The sequence below is a fragment of the Notolepis coatsorum genome (genome assembly GCF_963971535.1).
Source record: "Notolepis coatsorum genome assembly, chromosome: 1".
Taxonomy (NCBI): Eukaryota; Metazoa; Chordata; class Actinopteri; order Aulopiformes; family Paralepididae; genus Notolepis; species Notolepis coatsorum.
This window is the reverse complement of record NC_140165.1, coordinates 254558248-254571698: the sequence shown is the minus strand read 5'-3', so window position 1 is coordinate 254571698 and position 13451 is coordinate 254558248. Positions and strand designations below refer to the sequence as shown.

General features: G+C 43.0%; 1 protein-coding gene across 1 annotated transcript in view; it reads left to right on the top strand.

Annotated features, from left to right (window-relative positions):
* The window catches only part of LOC311224728 (claudin-19-like), a gene marked incomplete at both ends in the record, with an annotated part of 28357 nt that extends 17132 nt beyond the window's left edge, over positions 1 to 11225 (top strand). The window contains 3 exons of the mRNA XM_084309821.1: positions 2324 to 2405; positions 4744 to 4860; positions 11129 to 11225. Of these exons, the coding sequence (XP_084165947.1) occupies positions 2324 to 2405; positions 4744 to 4860; positions 11129 to 11225 (296 nt within the window). The remainder of the gene's footprint in view (positions 1 to 2323; positions 2406 to 4743; positions 4861 to 11128) is intronic.
* Between the last annotated feature and the right edge of the window lie 2226 nt (positions 11226 to 13451).

Below are 13451 nucleotides of genomic sequence, written 5' to 3'. Positions count from 1 at the left end.
TCACCTGAACTGTACACAACGACATAACAAGCCACACTTCAGACAGGCCGCCGCCTGAGTCCCTCCTCATCCTAAGAGGGAAGAGAAAAAGAAATGTCAACACAGTTTTCAACGGTGATTTACCAGACATGCAGCGGAGTCGGCACAATTCCTGTATGGGCTGCAGCCGACTTGAACATGGAACTTCCGATAACGAAGATCCATGCCCACATTTATTTAGGGTGTACTTCCACATTCATGTGAAAGATGGGGCCTGCACGGGACAGAGAAGCATCCGCTTGTCCAGAGAATCCCGGGTTCAACCAGGTCTCGGTCGCGGCCCACTAGTTTGACCATCATGGGCGTCAGACCAAGATCCTCCGTTCGCCGCCTAGAAGCCGAGCAGAGGACCTCAATCTGGGGCCGGCCTTCATAAAATTGTCAGCTAGCCCCCATAGCAGTAGCAGACAACTAGTGCTCGCAAGCAAAACATTACTCACCCAGCTCGGAAGCAACCAGTTTCTCACAACAGCCGGTGCCTCCCACTTCCAGACACTCCAGTGACGAAGACATTATCGCCGTATTTTCTCGAAAATAGTGAGAGAGAAAATAAAGATATAACGTCAACGTATCTCCTTGTTCTTCTGTCCTTTCTTCAGCTAAAACGTTTCCACGCCAAGTGATTGGTATACAGGCACTATACTATGGTGAAATTTGAGAAGGAGATGAGTGTGTGGCCCCACCCCTGCTTATGTAGGTAGCAGATGGGGGTGTGGTCAGACAGATGTTGGTATGTAAAGGTACATTGTGAAGTTTTTATTCAGTGCATATACACTGGAGCGAGATATGTGCAGAATGACGCTGAGCGGAAGCTAGCATGATATAGAACTGGTAAGAACTGGTAAGAACCGGTAATAACTGGTAAGAACCGGTAAGGCCAATTAGCTACAATAGAGTCTCCTAACTTCCTAAAGAGACGTCTGAATGTAATGGAAACCATTTCCGATTCATGTTTTTACGAGTTTATGGTCAAAACCACGCAGTTATGTACAAAGATATCATGTTCTCTTTTTAGTTTTGTGACAATCGGACATAAAACTGACCAACGTATTTGAGAAAAAGATTAAATGATTAAAGGGATACTTGGACATTTTGAATTGGTTATTGTTCTTCAGTGATGTGTCACATTGTGGAGTACTTGTGAGGGCTGGGTAAACACTGCGCGCTTCCCAACGATGGGGCGTGCCGAACGCATAATATCTTTCTACAACGCTGTTCGGCGATTTGCGAATCTGATTGGCCAGGTAATTTCTGGTCATGTGACGCGTACGCCCAATCATGGGACCGCAAGTGTCTACACTGGTTAAGCTTAGGCGCTCTTTCGAAGTAGGTTAAGGTTAGAGTTTGTCTTAGAGCATGACGGCAAGTTATTTCGACGGTTAAGCTTAGGCACTCTTTCGAAGTTGGTTAAGGTTAGAGTTTGTCTTAGAGCATGGCGATAGAACGCCAGGTGATTTGCAGGCTGTTCGACGCGGAAATGGGCAAAGACACAGCTCAGGCCAATCAGAGGAACCCGGAAACCGAACAGCGTTGTAGAAGGCATAGACGCCGGACAGTCTGCTTCACGCACCTGAGAGGAGTTTGCAATCAGCTCGTATGAGCGTACAAGTATTGCCGACTCCCTTCCACTCGTTGCCAGGTCGTCTTGTTGCTTCCATCTACTGTCGCGTCTCCGGTGTGAGACGTCGTGCCATCGGTACACTACCATCTACTGTCGCGTCTCCGGTGTGAGACGTCGTGTCATCTGTACACTACCACCTACTGTCGTGTCGCCGGTGTGAGACGTCGAGTCGCTCCCTATTTCCCCCGGGAGGATTCCTGTGCGTGTGCGTTCTCTCTCTCTCTCTCCAAGGCTCCTTGTTCCTGGTGTGAGACGTCATTATCACTCCCTATTTTTCCCCGGGAGGATTCCTGTGTTCTCGCTCTTTTTTTGTGGACCCTTGATTGTTGAGTTGCCCGTCGGCAGTGCTCTGGTGAGTCTTGTACAGACCTGACTCAGAACTTTCTCTTTATTCCGGGACTCTAGTGTATTCACCTTCGGGTTGTGTTTTTCTCATTCGCCCTTAAAGGGACAGTGCTGCATTTTTTGTTGTTCATGGACTCTAGTCTAGTGTATTTCGCCCTTAAAGGGACAGTGCCACTTTTTTCCCTGTGAAATAAATAATGCCCTGTTTTTGGCTAACCATCATACCTGTCTGTGTTGTGCTATTGGGGTCGCATACAAACCGCAACAGTACTGTTTCTCTACAGGTCTCTGCACCCTAATAGCTGTTTCTCTCTACAGGTCTGTCCACACTGGTAGCTGTGTCATGGTACGCTGCAAGAGTGGTGGAGGAGTTCAATGACCCTTATTACGGAGGAGTCAGGTCAGTTCACAACATGAAGAGAACAGTCACGGCTGAGAATCCATACAATGGAATGGAATGTGTAGATTAAAGATCCCCTCCACTCATAAATGTCTTTTTATGGTTAATTCCTCTTGGAGGCACGACTACTTATACAGATTGTTATATGTGCAGAACTTGTCTTTTCACATTCTTCCCCTGGAGAGGCAGAGCTTCTCTGTACTTCCCTGAAATCTGAGTTGCATGTGTGATGTCACTAACTAGGGATGCCCCGATCGATCGGCCACCGATCGTTATCGGCCGATAATCAGTATAAATATGCGATCGGGGAATTCCGATAATGAGTTATATTCGCCGATCGCGGAAACTGATCAAGTGGATATCTCACTCGCTTGTCTCAGACGCACAGGACCTGCAAACTGCTCCTCCTCCCTAGCCCCGCCCGTACCCGTGTAGAGTTTGTAAACACAGAGGAGGAGGCGGACCTCCTCTGCTGAGTCTAGATAGTGCATTCGACCTGAGCTAACGTTAGCTACCTATCTATCGTTACTGTTTAAACAAAATTACCCAGTCAACTATTCACTTTTAGTAGGCATTGTCTAACGGTATTTAGCCGGCTAGCTACTGATAGCTCCGGATATCAACAAATGCCCCAGGAAGTCTAGTAGTCCATGTTGATATCTCCGTTAGCTTGCGTTAGCTTGCGTTAGCTGACGTTAGTTCACAGTTCAAAACGAAATGTCCGATTGAACTAAATAGTTGTCTTAACGTCATCTAGCCGGCTAGCAGTAGCTACAGATAGCTCCTGATATCAATGTCTTATAACATTGATTGAATGCGTATTCGAGCTGAGGGCTTGCTGAATGTGACAGTAGTAACGTTATACCAATAAGGCCCAGCTGCAGCGCCGGAGAATCCTTTTTGGAGCTGGAGGCTACTAGAGTACACAGACAGTGGCGCGGTTTGCAAATAGCGAGCATTTTGACTTGTTGCGTGGTGGTGATGTCTTGCAGATAATACAAGTACAAGTCTAATTATATAATATATATATTTTATATAAAAAAAAATTATATAAAATAATTTTTAATTTCTTTTTAATCAAAAACTATCGGTATCGGATCGGTATCGGCCGATATGGCTCACGACGATCGGTGATCGGTATCGGTGGCAAAAAACGTGATCGGGGCATCCCTATCACTAACTACTACTACTACTACTACTACTACTACTACTACTGCTGCTACTACTACTACTACTGCTACTGCTACTATTACTACTACTGCTGCTACTACTGATACTATACTACTACTACTGCTGCTACTACTGATACTACTACTACTACTACTACTAAACTACACAAACTACTAAACTACAAAAAATATATAAATGCGGGCGGCCGGGTAGCGCAGAGGACTAAGCCTCTGTCTACCACCGCAGAGACACTGGTATCGAATCCAGCTGTCAGCGGTGCCTCCGGCTTGGCCGGTCGTCATACTGACACAATTGGCAGTGTCAGCAGGAGGGAAGCCGCCCCGATGGGTGGTAATCTGGTCGTTGTAAACAGCGACTCCTACAGGTCGGTCAGGGCGCCTGCACAGCGTGGAAGGGATCTGGGTGAGGTAGTGTGACCTCCCACGCGTTACACTCACCTAATGAGAGTCCTCGCTGCCAGGTGAAAAGAGGCTGCTGGCTGTCTCCTATGTATCGGAGGAAGCATGTGATAGACTTCAGGGCTCCCTATACCGGCAAGTAGGGGGCAAATACGCGCAACGACCAGGAAGGGAAGGGGGGAATTGGCATAACGACAAAAATTGGGATGGGAGGAAAATATAAGAAAAATAGGAGGAGAAAAAGTGGATACAAATATATATATATAAATGCAGTCCATTTACTGCTACTACTACTAATGTTGCTTCTGCTACTATTACTATTACTGCTACTACTAATACTACTGCTGCAACTGCTACTACTACTACTACTACTACTACTACTACTACTACTACTACTGCTGCAACTGCTACTACTACTACTACTACTACTAGTACTACTACTACTATTGCTACTACTACTACTACTACTACTACTACTACTACTACTACTACTACTACTACTACTACTACTACTACTACTACTACTGCTGCAACTGCTGCTACTACTACTACTACAACTGCTACTACTGCTACTACTGGCACTGCTGCAACTACTATTACTGCTGCTGCTACTACTACTGCAACTGCTACTACAACAACAACAACAACAACAACAACAACAACAACAACAACAACAACAACAACAACAACAACAACAACAACAACAACAACAACAACACATAACAAACGTTACTTCATCCTATATTCAGGTTTGAGTTGGGTACAGGACTGTACCTGGGCTGGGGAGCAGCCTGCCTTGCTGTGTTGGGAGGATCCATGCTGTGCTGCTCCTGTAGGAGGAAGAGCCCCACAGCGCTGCCTGCAGGGTAACTATCAGCCACAAGAGGGCACAAGAGACACAGTGAAGACCCTTTAACTACCACACTACCAAATGGTTAACCCTTTCACTACCACACTACCAAAGGATTAACCCTTTCACTGTCACACTACCAAAGGGTTAACCCTTTCCCTACCACACTACCAAAGGGTTAACCCTTTCACTGCCACATGACAAAGGGTTAACCCTTTCACTGCCACACTACCAGAGGGTTAACCCTTTCACAACCACACTACCAAAGGGTTAACCCTTCACTGCCACACGACAAAGTGTTAACCCTTTCACAACCACACTACAGAAGGTTAACCCTTTCACTACCACACTACAGACGGTTAACCGTTTCTGCGACAAAAACGAGTTAACTCGTTATAGCCCGCCAATCGTTGGCCGCCAACAACGAGTATACTCGTTATTATGATCGTTATTTATTTTATTCGCTATTTCCATTCATAATTCATCCTGCTATGGTGTAGGACTCTGTTGAGACCGCAACGGTGCGGTACCGCCGCCTAACGCCTTGCGGCCGCTATTGCACTCCATTTGAAACGATGTGGTTTGTTTTCCTGGCCGAGCTGCAGCGTGCAGGCGGGGTCTATACACTCCAGCAAGGCAAGCGCTCATAACGATGCATCAACGAGGCTCCACCGCCCGCCCGTTCATTTTCTTTAATTGGTGGATAACGTTGGACACACGACCTCGACCAGTATTTGAAATGGCGATCAGATAATTGGATTATTCTTTTTGCAGTACATCATAGACAAGGTAAGGACTATATATTATCAATCTTGCGTTGATCCGATAATTTTTTCCCGCGATCGCAGCCTGTGTGTGTATCGTTGGCTGCGATCAAAGCACGGAGGGCTGGTTTTCCCCCGTCCCCTTTCGTGCATGCATGATGAAACATAATACCGATAATCTAGCATTGATTTCAGGATGATTCAATAATCAGGCGAGAAATGGCAACGTGTTTAGTGGATTTCACTAAAGGGCTGTTTGACGGAGTTCCCTGGGATTACACAGGATCACTCTACTACACATATTCACCACGGTATAAAACGGAAATGTATAGATGAAAAAATTATCTGTTTTCTTGCATGTTGACCGGAAGAAACCCACTGACAATCGATGGCGTTATTAGATCCATAGCTATAATATAAAATATAGGTTTAGCTCTACAAACAAGGTGAGCGATTACATGGGGTTAATGGGTGGCATGGCCTATGCACTTCCCGGAAGGGGAGTGGCACTCAATGTGTTGGTAGTGAAGAGGTTAGCCGTCTGTATTGTGGTAGTGAAAGGGTTAAAGGAACACGCCAACATTATTATTAAGATAGATACCAATTTCCTCTCTGTGCGTTCAAGTTTCATGTTTTGTTTTATTTGTCACATATAAGGTACATTACAGTGAAATGCTTGGTTCTGTATGAGCCTCCTGAGATTTTGCTTCATACAGTAAAATAAAAAATAAAAAAGTCAAAACACTATACAAAATATACAAACTAAAGTACAAAAGGAAGTACAAAATGCAAACAATGAAGTACAAAATGCTAACTCTTTAAAATGCAAGTATTTTCATTTTAGGGAACTTTATACTTTTACTCCCTACATTTATCTGAACCCATCGGTTACTAGTTACTTTGAAGAAAAGGATTTTGCATAGAAAACATAATATATACAAAATAAAAATATTTATGAAGATTATATACTTACAGGCTCGGGTGGTAGAGCAGTCGTCCGGTAATCTGGAGGTTCTCAGTTCAATTCCCTCTCCTCCCGGGCACTGTACATTGGAATACTGACAAAGCCATGCTTGGTCTTTATTGTACAACTGGGTTAGGACATTTGTAGGGGCCAGTTTCGAATTGCAGTCTCCCGTAGGTGTTCTTTGAGAGTGTTTTTGAAGGTGGGTAGTGATTTACATTCCTTTACAGCTTTGGGTAGGGCGTTCCACATTGATGTGGCATAATTGCGAAACGTGTTTAGTCCCTTGTTTGAGCCGAATCTGGGTTTTACATGATTTGTAGTGGTGTTGTGATCGTGGTATTCACTGACCTTTGGGAAGTATTTTGACATGTACATGGGTACCTTGGTCGTGTAGTGTATCTTGTAGACCAGGCCCATTGCAAGTTGCTGTACTCTGTCGTCTACTCTAAGCCATCCTAGGTTGGCAAAGTGTGCAGGGGTGAGGTGGGTTCTAGGAGTCAGGTTAAGCAGTAGTCTGACTAGTTTGTTTTGAGATGTTTGTAATTTGGTTTTTAGTGCCTTTGAGGTGCTTTGGTACCATGAGGTGCAAGCATAGTCGTAGTACCCTTGAATGAGTGCTCCTGCCAGAGTCTTCAGGGTATTCTTGTTTACCAGAGAGGAGATCCGGTACAAGAATCGAGTTCGTTGGTTGACTTTTTTTATTACATTGGATGCCATTTTGTCACAGGAAAGATTAGCCTCTAGGATGGAACCCAGGTAGGTAATTTCATCTTTCCTTGTGACAATATTGTCACCCACTGTAAATGAGAAGCCGTCGGTCTTGCTGAGTTTGTTATTTGAACCGAAGAGAATGGACTCTGTTTTGCCCATGTGTAATGATAGTTTGTTGTCGGCGAGCCATATGCAGATTTTGCCTAGTTCCGAGCTGAGGGTTTTTTCAACCTGTAACTTGTTCTTGTCAGAGACCAGCAGGGCTGAGTCGTCCGCAAACAGGAACAAGTTGCAGTCACAAGCTGACAACATGTCATTTGCATAAATTAGGAACAGTAGTGGTCCTAGTATGCTTCCTTGTGGAACACCACAGTTCACTGTGAGGGGGGGGGATAGGGTACCGTTTACCTCCACCATCTGTTCTCTCCCCTCCAGGTAGGATTGTATCCAGCTCACTGATAAACTATCAAAACCAATTGCTTTTAGCTTGTCAATCAGAATGGTGTGATTGACAGTGTCGAAGGCCTTTTGTAGGTCTAGCATGACCATGCCGCAGTATTTGCCCGCATCCACCTCTTGCTTGATGTGGTCGTTCAAATAGAGAAGGCATGTGTCAGTGGAGTGGGATGTTCTGAAGCCAGATTGGAATTCGTAGATTAGATTTTTATCCGCGAGGTACTTTTCGACCTGTTCGTATACTATTTTTTCCATGACTTTCGAGATGGATGTAAGGATAGAAACAGGGCGGTAGTTGCCTGGGTCTAATTTGCTGCCCTTTTTGTGCAGGGGTGTTACTCTCGCTATTTTGAAGTCCTTGGGGACGTGTCCCTGTTTTATGGAGAGGTTTATTATGTGTGTGATGACTGGGGTGATGGCGGCTGCTGAGTCTCTGAGGAATTTGGAGGGGATGTTGTCATGGCCAGTGGCCTTGTTCGGTTGGAGGGCGCTCAGTTTATTGAGTACCTCATCTGTAGTTACCATTTCCAGTTTGAAATCGTCTTTGTGGACGCCTAGGTTCTTGTAGTATGCTACTATGTGTTCTACCCCATACTGCCCTGAGTGGGAGGGTAGTTTGTTTACCAGTGTTGTGGCTATGTTTGTGAAGAAAGTGTTTAAGTAATTGGCTACATCCAGTTTGTCTGTGATGAGCGTGTTGTCCGTCTTTATGTTTATGTTTGAGAACCTGGTTTTAAGTTTTTTACTGCAGCCTAGTTGATTATTGAGTCATTTCCAAAGTTCACGTGGTTTATTTTAGTTTTCCTCAGTTTTGTCATTGATGAATTTTTTTTGCAGTTTTTATCATGGAGTTTACGTCATTTCTTAGTCTGTTTCTTTCTAGTTTGAGTTCAGTCACGTTGGGCTTGGAGTTCACTGCTCGTGCTTTTGGTAAGCTTTGACTGACTTTTACGAAACTCAGAGCATTTTTTGTCTCTGGCTTTCATAGCGGTCAGTATTTCAGTGTGCATCCACGGCTCAGCGCGATTTTTTACCCTGGTGGTTCTTAGGGGGGCCATGTTGTTTAGTATTGTTGAGAATTTGGTTTTGAAGCCATGCCAGGTTTCTTCAACCAGTGTACCATTGAGTTCATCTGACCAGTCCAGGCTCTCCAGTTCAAGGTTAAAGTTAAAGGCCTCGCTAGAGTAGGTTTTGAGGTCTCTAGATGTGACTGTTTTGTGACAGCCAGCCTTTTGCTTTAGCTTTTTGCGGGTACAGAATATCATATAATGATCACTTAACCCGCATGCTATAACCCCTTTATTGGAGATCATGGACTTGTCAGAGGTCAGGATGAGGTCAATGGTAGTCTGAGTTGATTCACATACCCTTGTGGGTTGGTTGATTAGCTGGCTGAGGCCTTGAAGACGGGTGCTGCTTTACGTAGCATGTCTGTGTTCCAGTCCCCAATAAGGATTTTTTTCTACGCCCTCCACCCCAGCTAAACACCCATCAAGTGAGTCATAGAAGCCACTGTGTTCTGGCGGTCTATAGATTGTGCCTATTTGTACTGATTTTGCCCTTTCAAGTAAGATTTCAATCCATACAGTTTCAATCTCGTCATGGTTAAGGTCAGTACGGTTGCTGAATTTGGTATCTTTGTGTATATACACACAGACGCCACCTCCATACTGGTTTCTATCCCTCCTGACGATTGAATAGTCCTCGATTTCTATCTCTGGATCCTGAACAGATCAGAGGTCAATGGATACACAAACGTCATGTAGAATGTGTACTTTTACTTTAGATACTTCTCTACATTCACTAGCAAATACTTCTCTACTTTTACTTTTAAGTAGAATTTGAATGGAGGACTTTTACTTTTACCAGACTACTCATTTATCTGAGTATTTCTACTTTTACTTAAGTAAAGTAACTGTGTACTTCTTCCACCACTGCCTATCACTGAACCAGTCTGAGTCATTCACTTCCCAGCCATGCAGACACACTCGTCACTAAACATCCTGTTTAGACAGAGCAGAAATATCGCGTAGCTCTGCTCTATCTCAAGCACGGCTGTGACTCTTTATCCTGGAAGACAAACCATCATCAACACACAATCAATAAAGAAATACAGACATTATTTTCATGACTTAAATAATTCTGTACAAAATAGATACTGTTATGCCATTGTGACCTATAATTACAAACACTAAACGGTGTTTAGGGCACTTTAAAAGTATTCCCTTCTTACTATCTATAACCCCCCCCCCCTCTATACTCGACCACACTTGGTACATTCTGGATCTACCCTCTAGAAAAGGACTCTTCCAGTTCTGGTTGGGAACCAAGTGTGACCACAGACAAAACAGGGTATTTGTTCAAATAAACACAAGATTTTATTATCCACAGAATGTGTTTGTCTTTTATGTATCTACATGGGCGTAACCAGCCTACATGGGGTCTAGCCTTTTAAACGTCATTATACAATAATTAAAGCGTAGTCTGGTGTAGTATAGTCTGGGTTCCATCCTAGAGGCAAATCTTTCCTGTGACAAAATGGCAACCAATGTAATCAAAAAAAGTCAACCAATGAACAAGATTTTTGTATCGGATCTCCTCTCTTGAAGACTCTAAATAACAGGAGCACTCATTCAAGGGTACTACGACTATGCTTGCACCTCATGGTACCAAAGCACATCAAAGGCCTAAAAACAAGACTATAAACATCACAAAACAAACTGGTCAGACTACTGCTTGACCTTACTCCTAAAAAGAGTAGACGACAGAGTACAGCAACTTACAATGGGCCTGGTCTACAAGATACACTACACCACTAAGGTACCCATGTACATGTCAAAATACTTCCTAAAGGTCAGTGAATACCACGATCACAACACCAGAGGGAGCTCCACAAATCATGTTCAACCCAGATTCGGCTCAAACAAGGGACTAAACACGTTTCGCAATTATGCCACAACAATGTGGAACGTCCTACCCACAGCCGTAAAGGAATGTGAATCCATACCCTCCTTTAAAACCGCTCTCAAAGAGCACCTACGGGAGGCTGCAATTAGAAACTGGCCCCGGTAAATGTCCCCCCCCCCCCCACCAACCCCCTCCAATGTACAGTTTCTTCCCCTTCGGATACATTTTTTTTTATGATGTTCTCTTTCTTACACAGTACTGTATATTTGTATGTCTTGTATGTCATAAATGTCTTGATGAATTGAAAATGGAGGACCCTTATGTAAACAAGACTAAAGTATTTTTCTGGTCTTCATCCTCTTAGCAGTTGTTTGTATTGAGCCGTACTGTATTGTACCCATTCTGCAATCTGTTAATAAAGTTATTATCAATCAATCAATCAATCGATCTGATGTAAACGTCTCTCTGTCTCCCCCCAGTGGATACTCCTACAACTACTCCACAGCCGGCCAAGGACAGAAGATCTACAGAGCCGCTCCTCCTTCAGACTCTGGGAGCTCCAAAGCATACGTTTAAGACTTGCTTCCTACGCACCCGTGTGCATAGATAGTTCAAGTTCAAGTTTTGTTTTATTTGTCACGTATAAAGTACAGTACATGTACATTACAGTGAAATGCTTGGTTCTGTATGAGCCCCTTAGAATGTTCTTCATACAGTAAAAAAAAGTTAAAAGATAGTATATAGACACAAGGTAGTGTGTATATTTGTATTTTTGTATTTATTGGTTTAAAATACAGAGACAGTGCATACGGAACACTACTGTAAATATGCCAGTTTAGCCAGGTTCAACCTTAGTCTCTGGGGCAGGTGTCATGAGCACTACAATAATTAAAGCACAGTAGGCTACAATAATGAAAACACAGTAGGAATCAGTATATAGGTTACAAGCCGGCTGATCAAATTACAATTAGGGATGCTCGATATTGGCTTTTTTACCAATACCGATATACCGATATTGTCCAACTCTTAATTTCCGATACCGATATCAACCGATATATGCAGGGTTTCCCCCCCCCCCAAAAAACTGAATAATTTCAGGTAATTAACATTACATATCTCTTGTTGTGGAATTAACACAACATTATGCATACTTTTGACAATAAATAAAATCTGAATTTGTTCTTACTTGCTTGCCTGGGTAAATAAAGGTTCTAGAAATGTAAAGAAAAAAAATTGAAAACCGATACAGATATTTTCCGATATCACATTTTAATGCCGATATCGGAGGATAATATCGGACATCCCTAATTACAATACATTAAAATACCCCTCAGTGAAAATGGTTGCACACTTGACCATCTCTCAACCAAGATTTTAAGTTAGATTTCAATTAAATTTTTCTTTCATACTCCCTGAGCCGTGTTGGCAGACTGTTCCAGGTGTGGGCTGCTCTCACAGAAAAGGCTGCCTGACTAAAAGCAGACCTCCTGATTGGAACTACACAGTCCCCTCTAACAACAGACCTGGTATATCTGTCAGCGGATGCTTTGCTTTTATAGATAGTATAGACAGGGTAGTAGTATAGACAGGGTAGTGTGTGTAGATAATATAGACAGGCTAGTGTGCATAGATAGTATAGACGGGGTAGTGTGTATAGATTTGGGTATCGTCTGATACCGGGTACCGATCCGATCCGTTACTTTTGATGTAGACTTGGACAGTAGACAGTAGAGACTTGGACCATCATTTTGGGGTCATTGGACAAAGTTATTGAGATATATAAGAGATTTCTCTCCATTAGAGAGTTAACGTGTCAAAGATGCAGCAGATCAAGTCACTTTGCTTTGATTTCTGACACGTTAGACGTGTTTCTTGGTCACTGATTTCAGTATCAGGGACATTGTGCCAATTATTCTTTTATTTCTCGCCTGGTCTCATACCGATATCTGATACCAGTATCGTGCCATCCCTACAGTACAAAGGAGGCCTGTCATACACAAAGTGTTCGCTTACAGTTTATTGATGTGTTTTTCTTGGATGTGTAGATTTTAGTTTATCATCATCACCACTTAAAGGGGCGAAGGATATCCATAGGCTGAGCCCAAACGTTAGAGCGTTTGGACCTTCGTTCATTACGTTGGCGTTCGAATTCTAAATCAACATTCGAATTCTTTATTAAAAAGAATTATTAAAAAAAGATTAGGCTACACTAATATTATAGTATTATAGTATATGACTCATAGAAATGTAAATAAAACATTTATCATAAATGATGTAGCCTATCTGCATCCGCTTGGCACTTGGCTCTCCATCAAGACGTCACCATCACTTTCGTACCAACCGTGCCCTTATTGGATTATTTATGTCGACGAAACTGATGAGTTATATTCATTAAAGAAAGTTGATTTAATAAAAAAAAAAAAAAATTTAATCAGATTAATCACTTTATTCAAATTGAGGATAAAAAAAAATATATATTGAGCAAGACACTTAACCCCTAACTGCTCCCGATGAGGCAGGTTGGCACCTTGCATGGTCGCCTCCGCCGTGAATGTGTGAGTGAATGGGTGAATGTGAGGAAGAAGAAGAATTGTAAAGCGCTTTGGATGAAATAAATATATAAAATGCACCATATCAGAGCACGGTCTGCAGCGAGTGTGTTTTCAAGTATCTCAACGGCCACTGTCTCGTTCGTCTGCACAGTGTTGGTGGAATGTAACGTTTATTACTTGGACTGTGTTGTAAATAAAATGTATCGCTGAACTATCTTTGGTAGTCGTGTTTTTCTGTAGAGCTCCTGCA